Consider the following 23,561-nt stretch of genomic DNA (forward strand, 5'->3'; position numbering starts at 1 on the left):
CTTCATTTAAAAATAAGTAGTTTACCACAATGATAATTGTGGGTTTTTGTGTAAATTTAAGCATACAATGTGTCCTATGTGGAGATTATAATAATAGTAATAAAAAACTAATTTGATATAGTGCCTTTAAAAGCAGTTTGTCAAACAAACCTACAGTGAGAAAAATAGCACACATGGAAGAGACAGAAAAATTACACAATTTCAACAAAGGTTTGGAATTCAGTAGGAAAGCAAAGACACAGAAACAATTGAATCACAGCCGCCCCTCTAAAAGAGGGGTTTGAGTCTTCATTTGAAAATGCTCAGAGAAGGGACTCTCTGACACCTTTAGGTATAAAATTCCAGAGCTTTGGAGCAAAGCAAGAGAAGGCCCTGCGAGGTGGTGTGTAGGACTATAGCAAGCCAGACAGGTACTAGTGTCAAGCCATGTAGAGCCTCATACAGTAGGTGACCATGAGGATTTTGAAGTTGACTCGAAACCTGATAAGAAGCCAGTTCTAGGATGCCTCGTTAGGGGAAATGTGATCACTTCACTAGACCTGATCAGGATTCTGGCTGCACTGAATTATGGACATACTGAAGTTTGTAAAGTGTGGAGTTTAGATACCCCAGTGATCTGAGAGGAGATGAAAGTGTTGACCAACTTTTGAACTACAGATAGCAATAACATAGGACATAGTATAGTGATATTTCTCTGGTGGAAGAATGATGCTTTCACAATATTTTGCACAAACCTCAATTATAAAACATAATAGGTCGAATGCATGCAAAGAGCAGTGCGCTATTGTGGATGGTCAGTAAAATAGCTAATGTTTGAACAGATGGGCTGAATGGCCTTCTCTCGTTAGTAACCTTTCTTATGAAGAAAATAGACTGTAATGAGAAGACAAATTCATAACAAAACCCTGGAAGATTAAAAACTTTTATTTATTATGTAAAATACATTTTTTACATTAGAATCTTACTTAAATATTTCATTAAACTACAGAAATATTTAAGATAAAAAAGAGATATTAACACTTACAGTTGTGAAAATTAATATGTAGAGTGTAAACCTGAAACATTTCTTGTGGTCAACTGCAGCCAACAAAATACAAAACCATGAAGGTCCTTCTTGAATACTCAGCTATTATACTACTGAGAATGACTGCAGGGTTTTAATCTTTTTACTGATAGAAAATGACAAGGTGATGTACAATCTAATCTTTCTTTGAGAATTTAGTGTAGAGTATTATATGTTAGTTCCCATTTCCAGTAGAGAGGAAGTTTTTGACTGTCTCTTTTACAGATACGTCCTTGCTGAGGAAGATGATATAAGACTTTCATTGCTAGCAAAAATACTGCAGTAATTAAAATTTAAACTAATGTTCTTATTATACATGCCTTTCAAGCTTCTGAGAGCCAGTAAGGTGAATGTTTTTCAGGTGCTGCAGAGATTAAAGCTCCTTGAAGGTCAAGAATCACCTCTATTACTACATTTTGTTATAATGCAAATCAGTGGTTTTCAAATAACCTAATGTGAGAGCTCTTTGTTGTATATGAAAATCGTTTTCATTTTGTCACTCCTACATTTACTTCTCCAACACTGGAATGGTGACCTCCATTAAGGCTCTCATTCTGTGCACCTCCTTAGCCATCTTCTCTCTGTATTACTAACTGATCTATCTGAGGCTCTGTCGATTACACCCTCTTTTCTTCTGTTACTTTAATTTGGGATGACTGTGATCTATCACTTGTGCCCTTTACCCTTTGTATCTCCTCTCTTGCTCCTTACTCTTCATCTATGGATGCCCTTTAATCTAGTTAGCCTGGAGTGCATTTGTTCTGCTCAGAATTATTAAAAATGATAGAAATTCCTTACTGATCCCTTCTCTCCCTCCTCCCCGTATTACAGTATTGCTTCCTGTCTGTTATTTAGTCCTCTATTAAGAACCCACAAATTTCTTCTCTGTTACCAGATTATTTCCCCCATTTTCTGCTCCAAAGTGACCCATATCTACTTAACTATCCCTTTCTACAGTAAATCATCTTCAGCTCTCTGCCTTCTTTTCCCCCTGCCTTTTTTCTCACTCCTGATATAATCTCTTCTACATCCACTCACTCCTGATAAAAGCTCTTTGTTCATCCTGTCACACCTGTTTTCATTCTCTACCTCATGATTTCATCTCCTATCCAACCCCTCACTCCTGATTTCATCCTCACACTCTTGATATAATCTCTTCTTCATCCTCTCAATTCTGATTTCATCCTCTGACTCCTGACAAAATCACTTGTTCATCCTGTCACACCTGTTTTCATTGTCTAACTCCTGATTTCATCTCTTGTTCATCCTCTCACTCCTGATTTAATTTCTTGTTCATCCACCCATTCCTGGTTTAAGATCTTGTTCCTCCCACTCCTGATTTCATCCTGTAACCTATGATTTCATCATGAACATTTCATCTGTTCATCCTCTCACTCCTGATTTCATCTGTTGTTCGTCCTCTCACTCCTGACTTAAACTCTTGTCCCCCCACTCCTGATTTCATACACTTGTATCATACCTGTTATATATGATGCAATTGATAATGTATTACTTTCCTGAAGAATCATTTGCTTCTCTGCTTACCTGTGTCTCCATTCACTCTGATTCTCTCCCTCAACTCCTCTGAACTCCAAAGTGACTCTTGACACCACCCCCTTTTTTGGGGCTTGGGTTCCTTTGCGCAATCCTACTGAGCAACACCTACAGTATAGATTCAGCCCCTTCTCTCATACCTGCTAGACCAGTCCCTAGTGACTCACCACTCAACACTACTGCTCCCCTACTTGCTTGGACAACTTAAGGAATCTCAGCCCTGGTGTAACACTTCACTTAATCACTCTGTTCCTACTTATCTCCATTTCTTTCACTATTTATTCTTGTCCTCTGCATTCCCCTTCTTCAGGCCAGCTAATCGTGTCTTCATCTCCAGTATGCCTCGTTGGCTCCTTCTCCTCCCCTGTCCCTTGTGGTGGAACCAGTTGTCACAGGGCATTCATTTCAGAACCGAATTTTCTCCAAAGTAGTTACTGTAGCATTGCTGCCTCGCAGCACTGGGTCCTGGGTTCAACTCTTGGGGTACTATCTGCGTGGAGTTTGTATATTCTCCCTGTGTTTAGTTGGGATTCCCCTGGGTGCTCCCATAGTCTAAAGACATATTGGTGCTGTACATGTAGGTTAATTGGCTGCACTCAATTGCTGGATTTGGATTTCTGATTTTCACTCTTTTGCCTCTCTGTAAACAGAACAAACGCGCATCAGGTTACACCTATAGATTACGTGCCTGTACTATATGTACGATATGTACGGTGTTTGTTGTATCTTGCATTGTTCTTCTTATTGTGTAACTTATTGTATCGTGATCAATTCTACATTTTTTGTTATAACACTTTACACCAGTAGTTGTACAAGTAATTGTTTTGAATTAAGGTCCTGGATTGCATTAATTATAGCGATAAATTAATTTACAGTATCTAATCTGTACATGTATATTCATAGTTAAATATCCATTTTCATTATCAGATAATAAAAAAGGAATCGAAGACCCTTTTCAGATTTAAAAAATGTATATTTTGAAGTACTGTAGTTTTTGTTTCAAAGCGTGACGTGCTAATTGTGTTAAGTAATGTTAACGTTTTGCCGTATAAATGATTAGCGAGTCGATATATGTATTATTTAGGTAATGCACATGATGAAATTTTCAAGTAAGATTTAATAATAACATTTAAATCGTAACATTTCCTCGCAATGCAAATGTTTGTTTTTTATACTTTTGCTAAAAGAAAAGATGCATAATCTAGCAATACACTATTTGAATTTTAGAAAACAATATCAAAATGTAATTTTTATAATGCATTTTGCTCCACCATACAGTAGTTTAAAGTAATGCAATTTTCTTTAGTTTTCTTGATTATTGGTAGCATACTAAGATAGTATAGTCTGATTGCTCACGTTTTAAGCAAATAAGTAAAAAATCCTGTCCTAAATGTTTTGATAAAATGCAGTTACATAAGGGGATTGTCCACGGTCTACAAGGCTGGCTGCTTTAACTCGGGGCAAAGCACAGTGAGTTTGCGTCAGACACAGCGCAGGCTAGTATCAGGCAAGCACTGCGATCCACAGCGGTTTACGGAATTATCAATAATAACACAAACATCCCCGGAAAAGGAAAAGACGACACTACCTCAAGGCAAAGGTGAGGAATTGATTACTTCAACTCCTCAAAGCGAAATTGCATTTTTTTTTCAAGGGTTTAAATATGAAGCGTAAATTAATCAACGATTGTGAATACTGTAGCATGGCCCTACGGGTCTGGAAAACCATCAGTTGGGTAGGATTAGAGACTGCTGGTTAAATCCACCCTGCATCAGAGAATGCACGTACACGTCTAATACCACACTGCGGCGATTGCAATTTTAAGTGCTATTTATTTATTTAGTTTTGATAGCGGGGTGTTTGTGGTAAGAGGAGCAAGCGTAGGAATTTCTAGGCATGGAAATCTATTAAGCCAGATAATGTCAGGTGAGCCAGTCGAAATGGAAAAACCGAAACCGACCGCTTTTCACTCGAGCAAATATATTTTGGTAAAAAGAAAATGTATCCGTTTTGCTCAGGTGCAGCATGATACCTAAGGAACGGAAAATCAAAATCGAATTTGCATTTTGTTTTTAGTTTGTTGATTCTGTTCTGCAAAGTTTTAAGCGAGAATCAGTTGATGTGGAGAGTAATGTCTGTTGAGGTGTGTTATGTGTAAAACATCAGAGGCAATCAAAAATATACATCATGCATTAAAATAAACTTTTTGTAATATTTAGCACAGTTTATACTGGTACCATTGGTTGTGGTATAAATGAAGATATTGGGGTGCAGTAAATTGCCCGTATTAAAATTAAGGCAACTTCCTCCACGTCTAGTGAATGGGTTCCTTTCACCTGGATGAGTCTTCACATTTCTTATAAGGCTTTTATACTGTAAAAAAAAGTACTATTATAAAGTTATAAAGTTTATTTACAAGTACTACTACTGCAATGCAGTATCTGAAAAGTAATCAGAAACTTTGAACGTAAACCTTTTCAATGAATTAACTTTAATTTGCTGTTTTTGTTGATTGTGATATTAACAAAAACACTTTATGCAACTTCTTAAAACCTTTTTGATTAAAGAACTGTACTATCTAAACCTTACGCCAAAAGCTAATGGCAGTCATTTTGTATTGTAGCATTAAGAACTTAGAATAAATTTAGATTTCTAGTAGAAATCTTCCATCCTAGTTAACTTGTGCCTTCCTGATATACCGTATAGCTGACTAGTATCTTTGGCAACTGTATTTTCAGAATACAATATTTACATGCTTTAATTAGGCCTATATATATATATTATTTTTACAGGCACATACACACATCTTGGTGTTCTCTGTTTACAGATATGTTAAATATATTGAAAGAATTAGGTATTTCAAGGCTGCTGAACACTTATTCATCTGAACAAGTGGTAAAGAATTTTAAATGAATTTAGATGAATTGATTAAAATGGGATGTAGGCAGCATATACTTAATTTCTTTGTGTAAAATCTGTGATGTAACAGAAAAGATTAAAAACTCTCTTTACACAAGTGAATAATAGACTGAATCTGCAACCTGATAAGTTGCTTGATCACAAAATTTGCAGAGAGATGCTAGTCTCCTCTAAGGCACAAAATCTACAAAAACAACAATGCTTTTTTTAGAGACTTGTGATTTAATAAATGCTAAATAAATGCTTTTGAACTGGCAGTGTTTTCTTGGCAATCTTGAAGTTTGTACAAGAACTGTTTTGGAATGGTAGCAATCTAAAATGAGCGCATTAACTTGCATAGGAGTTTCAGTAAGAAGTACGATTGAGCACATAAGACTTAATATATAAGAAAATTATATGATTGGTATGTTATGCTCTTACTTCTTTAGTTGAGTAGCAATATTATTATCCATAAAGATTTTTCAAATGTTTGGCTTGGATCATTATAAACCTAATGGGAACTCTACATCATATGGTGCATACTGTAAGTCAGTGTTTCAGCTGGTTAGTTATGAAAAGATAACATTTTATATTTATTTTAACATAAATATCAAGCACAGATATCAAGAACAGATACTGTAGTATTACTACGTTAAAATTTTTTCAAAGTTACTTTCAGATTCTTCTATCTACTTTTTACAAAATGTAAGCAAAGTCAAAAGAGAGGAACAAAACAGCAAATTGTGACAGATGCACTGTAATGCTGACTTTTGAAATGTTTATATTGATGCTGAAAGAAAGATCTTTAAGCCTCCTGGCAATATATCAGCAGTCGTGGTTTGTCTAACAGACCTGGACAGTGAGTTCCATAGACCCAGTGATGCATTTAAAAAATGCTCAACTCTGAAAGGAATATAGACCTAATGGCACTTATCACTTGATCACATGACATGGTTTCCTGCTCAGTTACTTTGTTAATTGAAAGAAACGTGTGTTTTGTAGTGACAACATTACATGCATGCAAGTATTACATATTTTATAAGCTACTCTCCTACTGTATTGCTTTGCTAATACTCAGTTTCTTTAGAAAAGAACATACTGTATTAAAAGTTACACATATATACTGTAAGTGTCTTCTTAAAGTAAAACTGCATTTACTGTTTCTGGGACTGAGAGCATACTGAAAGAGTTATGTAGACATGTTATTTGGAAAACATAGACTTCTGGAAATATTGGCCCTTGTGTGAGTGTGTGCATATCTGTGTCTGTGTGTGCCCTGCGATGGACTGGCATCCTATCCAGGGTGTACCCTGCCTTGTGTCCGTTGTTGGCCAGAAAAGGCTTCGACTCCCCCTTGACCCCGAAATGGATGAAGTGGCTAGAAGATGGAAGGATTGTTGTTTTGTACTGTTTTGTTTTTGCATTCAGACCACATTTCTGATCTTGCAGAGACATCCCTTCAATATTTAAAGCCCATTCCCCCTGAGGGAAGTAAGGTTCAGATGGATCTACTAATGCTCCATACAGGTTTCTGCATCATTTGTAATTCTTCCTGACAAGGGGGTGTGCTTCTGCTAGCTGTAGTGTTTAACCAGGCAGAGAACATGTAGACTGGAGTAGTTCAGAAGCTGTGCAAATTAAAATATACTTCCAGAGATACCATCAGATCTGCTTGCTGACATATCATCTTGATATTCCAGGCCATTAGCTATTCCACGTTTATGAAAAGCAAGAATGTCTGCATTCCTATTGCAAATACTCAAATGAAGGCATCTCCTGAAAAAAATATCTGTATGCTTGGGAGATCTTTCCATCTTTACACCAGAATATGTCTCTAAACATCACAGCATTTTACATGACACCAGACCTATTGCACCCTGCAGCAGGATTAATGACTTCTCTTGATTACCAATGGTTTGCACTTACCAGCTTTGTTGAGGTACTGCACCTACAGTTAAAGCAATTCTGTGCTGACAGCATGTTCCCTTTCTGTATTTCCTCTCCATTGTGCTTTGTCCTCAGTATTCTGGCTCATTTTACACCAAAACTTTTTCTACCTCTTTGTTGCTTTAGTGTCCCTTACAGTCTACTTTACAATTCTTTAAGACCTTTATTTTCACATTTATGATTCTTGTATTCCTCAAACTCAAGGCCCACTTGCCAAATATCACTGTGATCCAGCTCTCTCTTTAACTAAATCAGGATTGCAGAACCCTGTAGTAAACATATTTATTTCCATTACATTAGTGATTCATGTAAGATGTTTAGAACACATCTGCTGCTTATTGTTTAGTAACGGTTCACAAATTCAGTTATGATGCTTTCCTATCTGAGTACAATACATACAATACAACGCCTGTGCTGTCAGAGAACAATGGTGTAAATTATTCAGATCTTCTGATTTCACTTTCTTTTCTGTCTTGGTTTTATGTTTCATTTTCCCGTGCCGTTTGCCGTCTCGCCAGCCTCCTCTCCTTGTAGGACAGGCCTTTCTTGATTGTAAATCTACCTTATGGTCGAGTCAGGCCCATTGGATGACCTGTTAATATCTTTTACCACAGGATGAAGCGTATGGCTATTATTACACTGCTTTTCATTCAAGGTTGTGTTTGCACTGTTTAGCAAATCATTCCATTAAAACTGACTTTACCTTGATATTTGCATCTCATAGGACGCAAAAACAGAAGTCTTTCTACCTTCAGTTTAGAATTGAATCCCATACATGTTATTGAAGGATATTGTCCTCCATGCTGCAGATGCTGAAAAACCCTGTCATTATCACAAACCTTAAGCTTGAACTGGGGACATTGTCATAGGTTTTGTCCACATTTTGATGTATGTAATGTGTGTTTCAAGGGCAGCATGGTGGTAAGGCGGTTAGCATTGCTGCCCCACAGCACTAGGCCCTGTGTTCAGTTCCTGGGGTGCTGTCTGTGTGGAGCTTGTATGTTCTACTCATGTTTGCTTGGATTAGCTCCATGTGCTATTGTTTCTTTCCAGAGTCCAAAAACATACGGGTACATACTAGGCCTCAGGTTCAATTTTTTTGGATTCGTATGTTCTCCCTGTGTTTGCTTGGGTTTCCCCTGGGTGCTCTGGTTTCCTCCCACAGTCCAAAAACATGCTCCTAGGTTAATTGGCTTCTGGGGAAATTGTCCCTGTTGTGACTATGTGTGTCTGCCTTGCAATGGACTGGCATCCCATCCAGGGTGAATCCTGCCTTCTGCCTGTTGCCCCAGTTCCCCCATGACCCTGAACGTGAAGAAGGATTTAGAAAATGGATGGATGGGTAATATGTGTCACCCACCAACACAAGCACATCGAAGTTTAATAAAATCAATGCAGAACCAATGGCATTTTTTGATTCTGTACCTACACCTTTATAGCTCAAATACATATCTTTGATGTGGCTTCAGAATAACTGTGTAAATGGTCATAAAGCTGACTGGTGCCCATTGGAACGTTTTCCTGTGAGATTTCAATTGTATATTTGTTTACTTTTTCATAATCTGTAGCTTCTTTGAGTCGCAGTGGGTTGTTTACAGATTTGAGCATGCCAGATGAGAATGTGTACTGTACGTGACCATGATGAGGCCTGTGTTTGTCTGCTTGAGTAAAAGAAAAAACTCTCTGATGCTTGTGTTCTGTTTTTCAAACAGCAAAGTGGATTTGGATGAGTGGTGTGAATGCTAGGTTGCAGTGAATAATAGGTTACCTCAAATTGATTAATGGTGAAAAAAACATTTTGGTGAAATGGTGAAAAAACAGAGCAACCTTTACTGGTATAGTAGAGGTACAGAAGGTACAGTACAGAGATACTTTAGTTCTAGAAGTACTGGAACAATAGTGCTAAACCTCCATTTTAAAGCTAGATACATTTAATCCAAATACTTTAGTGGTGGTAACCATAGGATGTTGCAGTGACATTAACTGAAGCCAGTGCATAATTGTGTTTTTAAAGTTTATTTCGGTGAGGGTGCTTCATTGTGTCTGACCACACCTTAAGACATCGCCTGACAAATCGGACCACGTGCAGTAAAACCGAAAAATCGGCCCCTCCTTCCAAGCTGCGAGGGGAATCTGGGATGTGGACATACTGTATGTTTTCAGGCAGTTCACACCTCTAGTTTTGTTTAAATTCTGGGCCTCTGGTGGCAACTAAAAAAAGTTTCATTAAATGGAGAACAGATTCTGAAGTTCTCCAACATGTGGCTGCTTGTAAATGTCTCTAGGGCTGTTACATAAGCTGTTGGAGAAAACATGAGTGTTCTTGAACATACTTTTATCATTCTGTTTCAGAGTTTGCTTCAGGGGGCCGTGCTACAACAGCTATTTTGTTGAATGTTGTTTGACCAGTTTATTTTAATTTTTCAGGTGTGAAGAATTTCCTGAGGAGATGGCAGTTCTCAGAACTTTAACTGAAATTTTCCAGTACAGTATATCCCATTTAGAGTGGCGTGCCACAGCCCGTATTAAATATGTAGCCTCTGTAATATTTATGCATGTCATGTATTTAAATGACTCATAAAAGCTAAGATATGAGTAGTAGTTTTAATATCTGTAAATGTTTAAGAGAATGTCAATCTAATTAAAAGCCAGAAATTATTTCCTACACCCATTGACTGGGTCATCATGCAACACCAGGTTTTAATCTGTGTTCTAGCATGCTGAAATCTGCTCATGTTGACGTAGGTATTTTTTATATATGAGTAAGATAAAGTACACCCTGACAGTAGTTGCACAAAGGTGCACAATGCTTTTATATACATAGTAAAACTTTAAAAAGTCAATTTGGTTTTCAGGGTGATGGTCTGGATTTTGTGCTCAAGCAATTTGTGCCAATCACATCAGGGCCAATTCTTTTACAGAAACCGGTTAACCTACAGGTACCAGCATGTGTTTGGACTTTAGGTGGAAACTGGAGCACCCGTAAGAAATCGGGTACAAACCCCATACAGACGGCACCTCAGGAATTGAACTCCGGGCTCCAGAGGTGTAAGGCAGCAGTGTTAAATCGCTAAATTTATGAGACAGTTTATTTGGACTTTTTTTCACTTATTTGATCAGTACATACTCTTTTATACTGGCAAATCCAGGGGAAAGGTAGTTTTAAAAGTATAGTTATAGTGATCGGTTGTAACTTAATGAACAAGTTACAAGTTACTTGTGAAACTGATTACTTTAGTTAGACCTTGGAAGATATTTCTTATAAGCAATTATGTATTACTTAACACGATAACGATACACATACTCCATTGAGCCCTGTAACTGATAACTTGTATAATTAAGAAGTGGGGAGAACAGTTCAATGAACTGTCTCTGAAAGTCCCTCTTTTTATTGCAGGGTATTCTGTTTATGAATATTGTTAAGCATAAAATGAAGCAGTTTTTGAATGTTAATTGTGCTACAGGATCACGATGTGAAAAATGTGAAAGCTGAGTGTTGGAATGCTTTCATCTCTTGCCCTGCCTCTCCTGCCCCTGCAGGTTTTTTCTCATTTCTTGTGCTGTCCACTGGCTGAAACGCAGAGTTCAAGCAGCCATGCCAGCACATGGATGGGAGTGTCGGTTTCCCCACCAGTCAATTCTAACACCTCTTTTTTCAGCTGCAGAGTCTGTTTTCTACTTTCCATCAATTATATCAAACCATGTAATTCCACTTAAAAGAATCCACTCATGGGCTGCTAACAGGAGTCAGCTCCTTGTGGCTCCTTGTAAAATCCTACACTTAATTCTTATTTCCATTCAGTACTTTATACAGAACTTGTCTGGTTTACCATAATGTTTTTTATAGTACCGCTTTTTAATGATTTAAGAAACACTTTGAAGCTATCTAGTTTGTATGAAGTGTTAGTCTTAATGAACTATTTGACAATGCAGAACATTCAGCAGAATGTTTAAAGTATTCTAGTCTACATCTTAGCCAAGGAGTACCGTAATTCCAGAGTTGACACATATGTACACAACAATCTACAGTATTTTGCATTTTTCAAATTCAGGAGATGCTCCTTCCCACAGAAAGCTTTAATTTATTGTCTGTTGTATTTGTGCCTCATAATCGGAGCCCTCCTTTCATTTGCTATAGAATGGTAGTTCTTAAAGTTCACTGTTTCTTGACCTTGTGTAGCCTACATTTTGCTGTTATATTTACTTTTCCTGTGTTCATCTGCCATTTAAAGATAAGTTTAACCTTTCAGAACTATAGTTGTAGGGCTTTGTTTTAGGGTGTTAAAGAATGCATGCAGCATCTGAATTGAATTAGCAGTGTATGTTGTGTGATATTGTTTAGTTACTGTTGCATGTAGCACTTTTGTAATTCAAGTTATTTTGAGGGCAAGACAAAAACAGCTTCTGGTATTTCCTTCTGTGTGAAAGATGTTCAACATATCCGAATATGTTACAGTATTTGATTCCTATACAGCAAATATCAAGAAACCTTGTTTGTATTTATATCTCTACTGTGCTACAGGTATGAAGATTATGTTCTATGCAGATTCCAATTATAGTCTAGTCCTGTTCAAAAGTTTGAGTAGGTAGCTGTCCGCATGCATAGGCTGCAAAGGAACAAGTAAAGATTTATTCCATGCTGAAAGGAAAACACAAGAGACAACATTTTGGCTGTGGAGCCTTCTTGACACCTGAAAAGGGCTCCACAGCTGAAACATAGTGTATCTTTGCTTTTCAGCATGGAATACACTTTTACCCGTTCCTTTGCAGCCCTCTTAAAATCACATATTGTGGCTAAAACCTATTAATTATTTCACTTGGTAAAAGGCCTTCCCTGATATCAGTCTGGCAAATGTGTTTTGGATTTAAGCAAATAAACCTTGCAGTTTCTTGAATACAAAAAAGGTTATGTCAGTCAGGTTCGTACCATTCATGTCGTAAAGTAATAATTTACCTAAATTGTGTATTTCTATAGATTACATTTGACCTTAAGGAGATTAATGCTGTTAACCCTTTCTTATCCAGGTATGTAAGAAACATGGAACGTATACAGTCTTGAATATTTTTATGCAGAAATTTAAAAAAGGTACTGTATAGAATATTTCCCAAGACAATCTTCACACTATAATGAGAACTGTTCTGCACAAGAAGCTGCTGAAATGCATTATAGTATTTTAATGCTGTCTGCGCTACAGTGTTGTGTACTGTACTGTTATTGAGACTGCATTCCTTGTGATGGCTCTGCTCTGAGCACATTAATGTCTCTACACTGCACTCTAGCACAGTTGTGACATGGATTCTGTGTGACAGTTGTGGAGTCACACAAGAGATGAGGCTTAGAGATAAGAACTGATGGACCAGTTAAGCTGCTCACTAGCCCATTAAATTGCTGCATTCTGGGAAACACTGTGCCTTTGATGTTATTTTCTTCTGCTCTGTAATTATACAATTTTTGTTAGTGGTCCTTAGAATTTTTCTGTTATTGTTTTCATATTCAAAATTTCCCATTTTTAAGAAGTCCCCTTTCCAGATTGAAGGCATAGAAGTATTCATGTTTTGCAGTTTTTTTCAGTTTACTTTGTTGATGGACAGTGCATATCGCACTCTACCAAACTGCCACTAGACTAATTGTAGGATACATATTTAATGCTGTGAAAAACACAGAGCTGAACTCTCATTAAACAAGACTAAAACAAGAATAATAATTATAATAATAATAATTGCTTACACTTATATAGCGCTTTTCTGGCCACTCCACTCAAAGCGCTTTACAGGTAATGGGGACTCCTCTCCACCACCAATGTGCAGCATCCACCTGGATGATAGTTTTATGGAATGGTTAGAATGGATTAATGCCTTTAAAAGTTCTGAAGGGGCCTGTAAAAGATTATTGTATTTCAAACGTAGAAAATGGGTTTCCAGCTCTGGTCCTTGAGTAATGCAAGTTTATCCCTGATTTCCTTCCAACTAATCTGTCTGCTACTTATTTGGACCAATATTGACTTAAAAATGAATACATTTACAATTTTTCTCATAAGAGATGTTTGTGAAATTCCATGGCACATCCATTAAAGTCTGAAGGCTTGTCACTGTGCCACAACATGCCAGTTGGGAAACACCACTGTAGTTTCTATTTGTGTCCTCAGGTTTGTGGTTTAGTACTGATTCTGAAGGAGTTTATTAGGTTGACCTTATGCATTTGATGATTTGATTTTGAATACCTGGATTAGGTTCCGGCTTTGTTCTAGGACTAAAAAGATGCGGTTCTATTGGCCTGTCATGGACAGTATCTTTAGGATATTGACGATAAAGGTAAAGGATATTACTGTACTTTGAGTCTGTGATGCATGTGGCTGCACTTCATCTAATTCCGTTTTTCCAGAATTATACAATGTTTATTTCCAAACTAGTCTAACATGATGAATTTGTCTAACAGAGTAAAAACTTGTTTTTGGAAACCATGAATGCCTTCCTAGAGCACAGAAAGAGAACTTTATCTGAGATGAGAGATAGCTAAGTCTTCATTTTCAAATTATTCATTTATTTTTACACTCTTTATAATCTGTCATCACATACCCTTAAAATAAACCAATATTAAATTTTCCTGAAGTACCCTCTTGTCTGAAGCCACACTACCTATTGAGTGGAATCAGATAACTTGAAAAGTTGCCTCACACAGTATAAGCAGGTTAGTAGAGCACATGTCTATTCTTATAATTCAGATGTCACTTGAAAATGTGTTGACAATTCAGGATATCGAGGAACATAGCTGGCAAAAAGGAAAATAATTCTTCTTTACATCAATGTTTCTTTTTTGTCCCAGTAACATGCCATATTTTTCTGAAAAGTAATGTCCACCTGGTTTGCGGACATTAATGAAAACCTAATACAGTAACTGTCAATAAACAGCGATTCTCAATCTGTCCCCATTAAATCACTTTTAACTCTGCCTGATCCAGCAATTACAAGTATGGTTGCATCACATATGTGCCATTTAGTCATTTAGCCATTTAGGCCCTGGTGTGAGTGTGTGTTTGTGTCTGTCAGCTGCAGAAAAGGATCATCATGGACAGCAGAAATTCCTCTGATAATGTAAACTTTGTTGCCATAGTTCCACACTGGTTGGCATTTGATTGTGCTGTAGAGTGTAGGTTAAAGGCTTCAGTACTCTGTACAGTCTAGAAACAAAGCCAGCTACACGAGAAGCAAAATAGTGAGTCTCTGTTTTCTGTTTAAAATTTGTATGTGGTGTATATTTAGTGTAGTAATAGTGTTTTCCAGTATCATTTGTTAATTGATGTGCTTCTTTGGTGAGTTGTATGCCTCTAGGATTTAGCAGTCAGAGTGACAGCTGCTGTGGTTATAAACACAGTACTGTTCATTAATTGCAAAAAGTAAGGGTTCTTCATGTCTAGGAACAAGACTGAAATTGTCAGCTGATTTCAGAACTGCTTCAAAAATCTGAATTAAAGGAAGGTAGCACATTACTGCTAACTGCAGATTATGCAATGTAAATGGAGAGCCAACTGCTTTTCAAGTTCCAGGACAGCTAAAGTTAACTATGCTTTTTTAACTTTATGGAGAACAGTGGCTGATTGCATCATGAGTTTTGAACACCACATTCAGTATTACAAATGTGATCCAGAGTTCTTCTCATTTTTGAATGATAAAGTAAAGGGTCTCCACAATGGGAGGCTAAAGACCCTGGAGGAAGGTACAGAATTACAGAAATATTTAAAAAATATCTGGTATTTCTCTGTGTACGTAGAACGAACATTCTTGCCATGAGTCAGGCCAAGCCTACAGCAAGAGGATGATCGACATGGTTATGAAAAATGCCCACTTAAACATAAATGTTAAAAAACAAGGTATTTAAATGTTTAGTTTGGGAAGATCTTTGTTGTATTTGTTTTGAACATAATGAATGATCTTGTAGCTTCTGCATTTGGTCTTTAACAATATCCTTGAAAGCTTTCACATACTGTATAACTTGCAGATTAGAATGCTTAAAATTCAACTGTGCTTCTTTAATCTCTTTAAGCAAGAAGTATGCACAGAAAAAATTGATTGATGTAGCAATTGAACAAATAAAATAACTTAGAAATTGGAAACATGTTCCTCAGACCTTGAAGGCGAAAAAAAGTCAAAGGGGAAATGAAAGTATTTTCTAGAAAAGAATAGCTTCTCTACTTTATTTAAGCTCCTGGAATTGTAAGCTGTGTTTTTGCCATCTGTTTAAAATAATGTGCATTTTCTCTTAAAAGACACCTTTGCCAGCAAAGAGGGATCAAATCTCCAAACTCAGTGAACCCAGTTTTCACCACAACACTGTATGAAACTCCATAGTGAAGAAAGTTTAAGAGAAGGAAAATGTATTTCAAACATTATATGTATTTGGCAAATGTTCAAATTTAGTTTGGTTTATTTGATTTGACACAGTGTTTCAATTTGGACTTGACTTCTTGTGATCCTCTGACTTGTGTTTTGCGTACATCAGATCTATTGTAACATTTGTTTTTCTTAGCACATCTTTTGTTTTGAAGTCTCACACAAACATTTTCTCTGTCGTCTTCTAACAAAAAAGAAATGCAAAGGCTTTAATGTGTTTTCCAGTTTTGTGTCTGACCATATTTCTAAAAAAGTGCTTCCCACCTTCTTTCTTATCCATTTCAATCTCCTGGACGTGTTGCTTGATGTGAGAATCTGCTATAAAGCCACGATAACTTTTATCCCAGCGCTGTTAGCATGTAATTAATTTCCTCATTTACAAATGAACCAATATGCTAACATGTTTCAGAACATTTCAGTGAGATCCACTCCATCATTTTGTTCACAGTCAGGTTAGTAAAGTATATGGCGGTCTGTCCCTGTGGTCTCTGTTCATTTCAATTTTCATTAATTTGGAAAATGGAAAAAAAAATCTAGAAAACTAATACAGGTAAAGAATCTCACCAACCTTCAATGGGATTTTGATAAGGAAACTCAGAGGCCATTTATCCCCATCTAATCCATTTGGCTTCTGGTTGCTTATTGAGCCAGAACACATAATTGAGCCACTTCATGAAGGAGCCCAGTGTACAAAGTGTACAAAGAGTGGATTAAGAACATGACTAACTACGTTAACTTCTTGCTCACTATTGATTCTGAAGATGTCTATTGAGTTGCCTTGGAGGAGCAAGTCAGTTTAATGTTAGCCTTTCCGATTAAATTATTAAAATATAACATTTAATATTATTCCCTGCTCAAAATGATAGACTAGAAAGTTGCAAACCCTAGAATGTTAGTGGGCATCTCAGTGGTCCAGTGGTTACAATTGCAGTCTTAAAGTGCTAGACTCCCGGGTTCAATTCAAGACTTTGGGTGCTATCTGTGTGGTGTTTATATGTTCACCCTGTGTTCATATGGGTTTCCTCTGGGTGCTCTGGTTTCAAGTTCAAGTTCACTTTTATTTGTCATTCCAGCCACATACAAGTATACAGTGGAACAAAATATCGTTCCTCCTGGTCCACGGTGCAAATACAGACAGGACAGACAGGGCACTGACATAGACACTGTAGACAGGATGCACATAGTGCAAAGTGCAGATAGTGCAAATACTTAATACAATATGCACAACACACTGGGGGGATTTCAACCCTGTTTCTGGAATTGGGGTGGGTGCAAATAGATTCCAGGGTGTTGAGGAGCCTGACAGCCTGCGGGAGGAAGCTGTTACAGAGTCTGGTGGAGCTAGCCTGTAGACTGCGAGATCTTTTTCCAGGTGGTAGGAGGGCAAAGAGTTTATGGGAGCGTTGGGAGGGGTCATCTACTATACTGAAGGCCCTATGTAAGCAGCGTTTGTGATAGGTGACAATTCATTGGTTGCAGGGCCTTGCGGTCTGAAGCGTCGAATTCCCAAACCAAAACATGATACATCTGCTCAAGGTGCTCTCAATGGTGCTTCTGTAGAAAGTGGTAAGAATGGGCGGGGGAAGGTTTGCTCTCCTCAGTTGCTGCAGTCTCCCAGAGTCCAAAGAAATACTAGTAAGTTAACTGGCTTCTGGGAAAATTGACCCTGGTGTGAGTGTGTGGTTGTGTCTGTCAGCCCCATGATGGACGCGTCCCGTTCTGGGTGAATCCCGGCTTGTACCCATTTCTTGATAGGACAAGTTTCAGCTCCCCTGCAACCCTGAATTGGAAAAAGTGGTTAGGAAATGGAGGGATAATATTTTTCAAAATTCTAACCCTATGTCGTTAACATTTCTTGTTTTTGAATTTATAGAAATGTACCAACAGCCTGGAAGTGAAATCTTTTTTTTTTCTTATGGGAAACAGTGTTTAGAGGAATGCTAAAAAGTAGTTGGCAACTCACATTTTCTTTTCTTAATTATTCCACCATGTTTGGTTGCAGGGCAACCTGTGAGCCATGCTTTCAGTCCCATTACAAGATGTGGGTACAGTGGCCTCTTTCATTATCCAGTCAGACCAATTAAGCAATTAAAATAACGGTGCTTGCCAAAATCCTCAGATGAATAAAGCTCAATTGGAAGAGACTGCTATAAAAACATGGAGTGGGCTGTTAAAATAATTATGATTAGTGGATCCAGAAGAAATGTACTATGGTATCTATTGTTTTTGGCTTTTTTCACAGGAGCTTATATCAAACTCTTTGTTTTAGCATTGCAACATGTATTAGACAGTTTAAACTTTTTAAATGTATGCATTATGATTAGATAAAGATGGTTCATAGAATAAAGTCTGTGAAATTGTGGCATTTTGTTTTTCTTTTAAATACACAATGTTTTTTTTTCATAGGCATTGTTATCACTTTCATGCACTAGCTCTCTGTATCCATAATCCCTTGGAGATAGCTATTCTTTCTGACAGCTTCAGGTGGATTTTAACTAAGAGAGCAAGTACTATGTGGAAAGCAACATCTGTGGTTCAGTTCTGCCCGTGAAAGATTTATGTATTGCAAACCCGTTTCTGTTCATTGTACTTGTTTTTTAAAATTTTGCTGCTGTCACCACAGAAGCAAATGCATCATATTTTGTACATAGTAGCAAATCCGCAGGTGCTCTAAGTAATTTTATCTCCAGAAAAATTAAACTCTTACCAATGCATAAAGATTGAGTAATACAGATTTAGTTTGTTGAATAGTAAGGTTGAAAAATTAGGTTTGAGTTAGGTTTGAAAATTGTTTGGAGTTTGAAACCGTGGAAGTGGAACAAAATGTTTTGAAAGTTTACCTTTGACAGGTCGACAGCTTACAGACCTGAGAAACAAACTAGACAGTTATCCCATTGTATTTTGTGTAAAATGTATAGAAATTATAAATAATCCATTGTCCTTTAATTGTTTATGTAATCAGATAGACCAGTTGAGAACCAATTTTCATTTACAACAGCAACAACAACAACCTGGAAACTCGTTTACACTGCAGGGTGTTTACTGGAGCAATTTTTGTAAAGTACCTTGCTCAAGTGCACTCTAACCTAGTGATTTGAACCTACAACCTCCTAGCTGGGATACCAGACCCTTGACCAATGTTGGAAGTACAAGTTGTAGAGATGCAAGAAGTCATAGCGCCATTTATTAAAGGATTGGGATGTTTTAATTTGTGAGGAAAGGGGCTATTTCTGGAGAATACTGAAGAAACCACACACAAGGTGTATCCACCACATAGTTCTAAATTCCAACAGTGGTAGCAGTGAGGGTTTTATAGTTTGAATACAGCTATGATCTCCCTATGTTATGACCATGAAATTACTGACCATTGGCTACATATTAAAACGTCCACATATGGCATAGTGCCTGTTTCTGATAATGTTATCTCCATCTTTCGGTTATTTCTGGAATGACACAACATTCAACAACAGGAATGTGTTTAAAATGTGCTCAGACCAGGTCACAGGAATGACCTCAGGCCAGAGTCAAATTTCTATAGTCTTGGGTTTTGTGTTTTCTAGGGATGGAATTCCCTGTGGATGCCCTGGCTACCTTCAGTCATGAAGACCTTGGGCGCTCAGCAGAAGATTATATGTCTAACCTTCTCTACAGCAACCCTGACAGCCCTGAGTACTTCGCCCTGCCCAACCAGAGACAGGTAGAATAAAATACACATCCAACACAAGCTATATTCCCTTTATTGAGCTAAAGGCAATTTATTTCAGTCATTTAGGTTTTATCATACATACCTGTATAAGGCTTGTGATGCACTTGCTGCAACTTGTTGCAAGAGAAATTTGCAAAAAGACATTGGGTGTCAACCTGTTATCTCTTATTTCGTAATGAGAAAGGAACTATATATAGTTTTATTACCGCAGATTCATCTGTATATCATTTTGAAGATTGTTCATAGATTACTAAGACACGAGCAGCTAGACTGGCTCAGTGGTCTTCACTTAAGGATTGTTTCTCAAGCAAGTAGAGGAAGGGGCAAAAGAATACATTCTGAGCTGTCTGATGAGAAATTCAACAATTGCTTTTTTTTCTGTACAATCATTGTGTACATTTAGAATGAATATTTTCTACACTGCAGGAGCATCATACCATCTTGTTTTGTTCAAAGCTAATTCAGAATATCAAGTGAAATAACTCTGGAGAAACCAGGGAACACAGGAAGACATCCCGATGGCAGTGGGCCCTTTGATTACTTAGTAGCTCAGCTAGGCTTATCAAGGTTCTCTGTTACACAGAAGCCTTTAAGATTTCCTGTTCTGTGTGTCACTTCTGTAGAAGCATACACCCTGTCTTTGCTTCCTAATTCTGTTCCATAGAATACTTTATGGACAAGGTCGTTTCTGACCTGTCTATAAAGTTTGTAAGTAGTGGTGTGAACTGAGCTTTGAGAACATCTTTCTTTCCTTTGTGTGGGCCTGCGAGATCTTTAGCCCTTCGTTACTGACTTATACATACCCAGGCCTGAAAAGCATGTCTGTAATTTCCCATGATGCCGTGGCTGACATACTGTATTTCTCACTTTTGTCTCTGACAGATTCCTCTGAGTCTTTCGACTGTGGGCATCGTTCCGCTGTATGGAGCTGATGTAAAACACAAAGTCCTGGCCCTGTTTGCACCAGAGGATCAATTCACAGGTAGTCCCAGATCACTGGTTGCACAAATCGCCAAGATGCAAAGGTGTTGGTTTTTGTATTGTTTAAATAATGATTAATTATCAACAGTCAATGCATGCCTGCCATGTAATTACTGGAGTGCCTATGCTTTATTATTTTGTTAATTAATGTTTTATCACCACGTTTGTTTCTTCTGTTTTCTCAAAGCTGTAGCACTGTACCTAATGCATCAGTGGTGGGCTGTAGAGGACATACTCAAAACTGCAAATCCTTCCCGAAATGGACTCCTGGAGGTAAGTGCCACTCCTCTGAAACTAAGCACAGGCATTCATGCAGCTAATATTATAACATTCACTGTCCCTTTCTAGGAAGGTATTTAATTATATGATGCCAGAACACTGCTAGTTTGAAGTTTTTTAGTTGAGTTCATAATTTCAATCTTAGTATGTTATTATGTGGCATTGACCATTCAGTTCTCTAAACAGGCCAGTGCACAAGATATCCAAATAGTACATTCACAATCAAGATAACACCAGGAAAACAGTCAGGAAATCTTAATTGAACACAAAGTAGAACATGACCAACTCTTCCTGAATAATTAATTACTCTCGAATTTGCAGCTTTTTCTTTGTCTCTGATCTTTTGTACACCTATGGTATGAAATTCTTCTTCCAAATTATAGAACAAAATGTATATTCAAAAATAAATGTAAGATGAGATAAGTTCACTTTATTAGCATTATACAATTTCTTGCATTAGGAATTCGTCTTTTTCACATACCCCAGCTTGCTCTCCGTGAGACATACAGACACACAGACAGGGAGAGAAGCTTGGGGTCGGAGCGCAGGATCAGCCATTGTACAGCACCCCTGGAGCAGTTGGGGTTAAGGGCCTTGCTCAGGGGCCCAACGGAGTAGGATTCCTATGTGTACAAAACAATACACAGACAAAAGATTTGGCTTAGGGAATCGGTATTACTAGACTGTGGGCCTGTAATGTACAGAATGCTTTTATTATATGTGATTTTTGTTTTATCTCTGCAAAACAAATTTCCTTTAATATCCTCCTAAATCTACAACCAATGACAGGAAATGTGATGAACTGAAACACTGCTCATGATAAAACTGTTTTTTTTTTTGTTTTGTAGGTGAAATCCCTTGGGGAGAGGATAGTTCTGTATGTCCTCAATCGCATAATTTATAGAGCCCATGAAATGAGCAAAAATGAAGCCCCTTTTCTTTGCCACAGTGAAAACAGTTTTGCCAAAATTCTTTGGAAAGATGGAGAGGCCGTTGGATTTTATTCAGTGAAACCAGAAGGTAAATCCTTTTTTTCCAAGAAATGCTGAGAAGGGGGTATACTGGTTGATCAAGGTTCCTTGCATTTCTGCAAAGTCATTCACACTATCAATGGTCACATTATTTAACTTAGCCACAACTCGGCAGCATGCTGAGCTGCTGGTCTGCCAATCTCCAGTCTGGCTAACCACTGGAACATCTCGAAAGAGCAAGTTTTGCATTTTATAAACAAGTGAATTCATAGCTCGATCAAAGACCGTGTCCTGCTAAACTATGGAGAGAACTGGTTTCAATTTTCAACTTTAAAGCTTGAGTCACTACCATTCAGGTAGCCTCTTCATGTTCGAGCTGTCCTGCAAACAGTAAAGACACGCCTGTCCTCTGCAATCATATCACTTCAGATAAAGTCAACAGCAGAGACATACTTGTGACATGCTGCTGCATGCAAACCCACAACTATTCCAACTGTTCTCCAACTCTGACGGCCCCAATCTGGAGTAGCGTGAGGGCAGCTCTGTGCTGTGTCTTCATTTTACCATCATTGACTCAAATTGTTGTTGCCCTTCTGCTAGGCTATCTTCTTAAAACCACATCTCCAAGACTTTTATTTTGGGGTTTCAGAAGGGCTTTTGGGATCACCTCCCACTTTTTCCTTTGGTGGTTTATGTTATGCATACGTACTGTATATAAAAGGAGTAATTATAAAAGATACAATAGGCTACATTTTGGGTGTTTTCTTTAATTTGTGTTCTGAATCTCTTTAAAATGAATGACCAGTAGCCTGAAGGCATGCTGCAAATATAACAATGATAATGGATAAGAAAAGGCAAGCCATTTGCTTGTAATGATAAAAGCTTGATTATCCAGTATCCCCATCATTAGAATTTTCAGCCCACCAAGTGACTCAGCAGCCACATTGTGACACAGTAGTTTTAGTCCATACAGTAATTTAACCTCTGTGAAAAAAGGTGACTCTTTTTTTCAGTTACAAATCTATTTGAATTTAATTTCCATTTATGCGTTCTGGGTTGACATCATTGTACCCTTTTGAGTTGTGACAGTTGACTAGATGAAATGTGCTGCAACTTTGCATGAGGGTGGCAAACCTGCTTTAAATATTTTAATGTAAGATTGAACATGAAATGAGAAGGCTGAACAATGGCATTGTTGTAATATGGAAAACTGAATTATAGCATAAAAGAAATGATGCTGACCAATTTGTATTAGTGGCTGCTATTAAAAAGCAAATGTAATATGTAATAAACTTTGGAATTTTAAAAATGTGCTGTTTTCTTTTGCTTTTATTAGATCCATACTGGATCATGTGCTTTGCCAGAAAGAATATTCCTCTGTTTTTCAATCTTTAATGCATGACACCACACTTAAAAAAAAAAGTCTTATGCAGTGTTCCTTTTAACTGTAGCAGGTTTTTCACATTGCTGGTTTTATGGAAACCAGTATTACTTAGGAGTGTTTCCTTATCTATTGTATCAGTGGAGATTAGAAATGCAGCTCAGATTCTATTTCAGATTCCTGAAGAGACTGGAGAGCATTTTATATTTAAAAAAAAATTCTCACTTTTCATGCGCCAGAAAGAGAGTGCATGAGTGAAAGAGTTGATTTAAGAAGAGTTGATTGGTACAAGAATCTTGTTAATTCTTAGAGAAATATGGAACAGGATTTAAACTTTTGTTTGAAATCAGTGTTTAAGGGTGTTTTGGGCATCATCCTCAAAGTAGCAAAGAA

At 37.4% G+C, this 23,561-nt stretch overlaps 1 protein-coding gene across 3 annotated transcripts in view; it reads left to right on the forward strand.

Annotated features, from left to right (window-relative positions):
* LOC148673263 (soluble lamin-associated protein of 75 kDa-like) overlaps positions 1 to 23,561 on the forward strand; it is a 47,692-nt gene that overhangs the window by 13,846 nt on the left and 10,285 nt on the right. For 2 of the 3 annotated variants that reach the window (XM_088629684.1, XM_088629686.1), the window contains exons 1-5: positions 4,076 to 4,217; positions 19,411 to 19,547; positions 20,439 to 20,538; positions 20,725 to 20,810; positions 21,665 to 21,836. In XM_088629684.1, coding sequence (XP_088485810.1) covers positions 19,413 to 19,547; positions 20,439 to 20,538; positions 20,725 to 20,810; positions 21,665 to 21,836 — 493 coding nt within the window. In that variant the 5' untranslated portion in view covers positions 4,076 to 4,217; positions 19,411 to 19,412. Of the gene's footprint in view, positions 1 to 4,075; positions 4,218 to 19,410; positions 19,548 to 20,438; positions 20,539 to 20,724; positions 20,811 to 21,664; positions 21,837 to 23,561 lie in introns of those variants that run through there. The other variant, XM_088629685.1, reaches the window with a different exon arrangement.

Source organism: Lepisosteus platostomus, chromosome 4 (genome assembly GCF_059453375.1).
Source record: "Lepisosteus platostomus isolate fLepPlt1 chromosome 4, fLepPlt1.hap1, whole genome shotgun sequence".
NCBI lineage: Eukaryota > Metazoa > Chordata > Actinopteri > Semionotiformes > Lepisosteidae > Lepisosteus > Lepisosteus platostomus.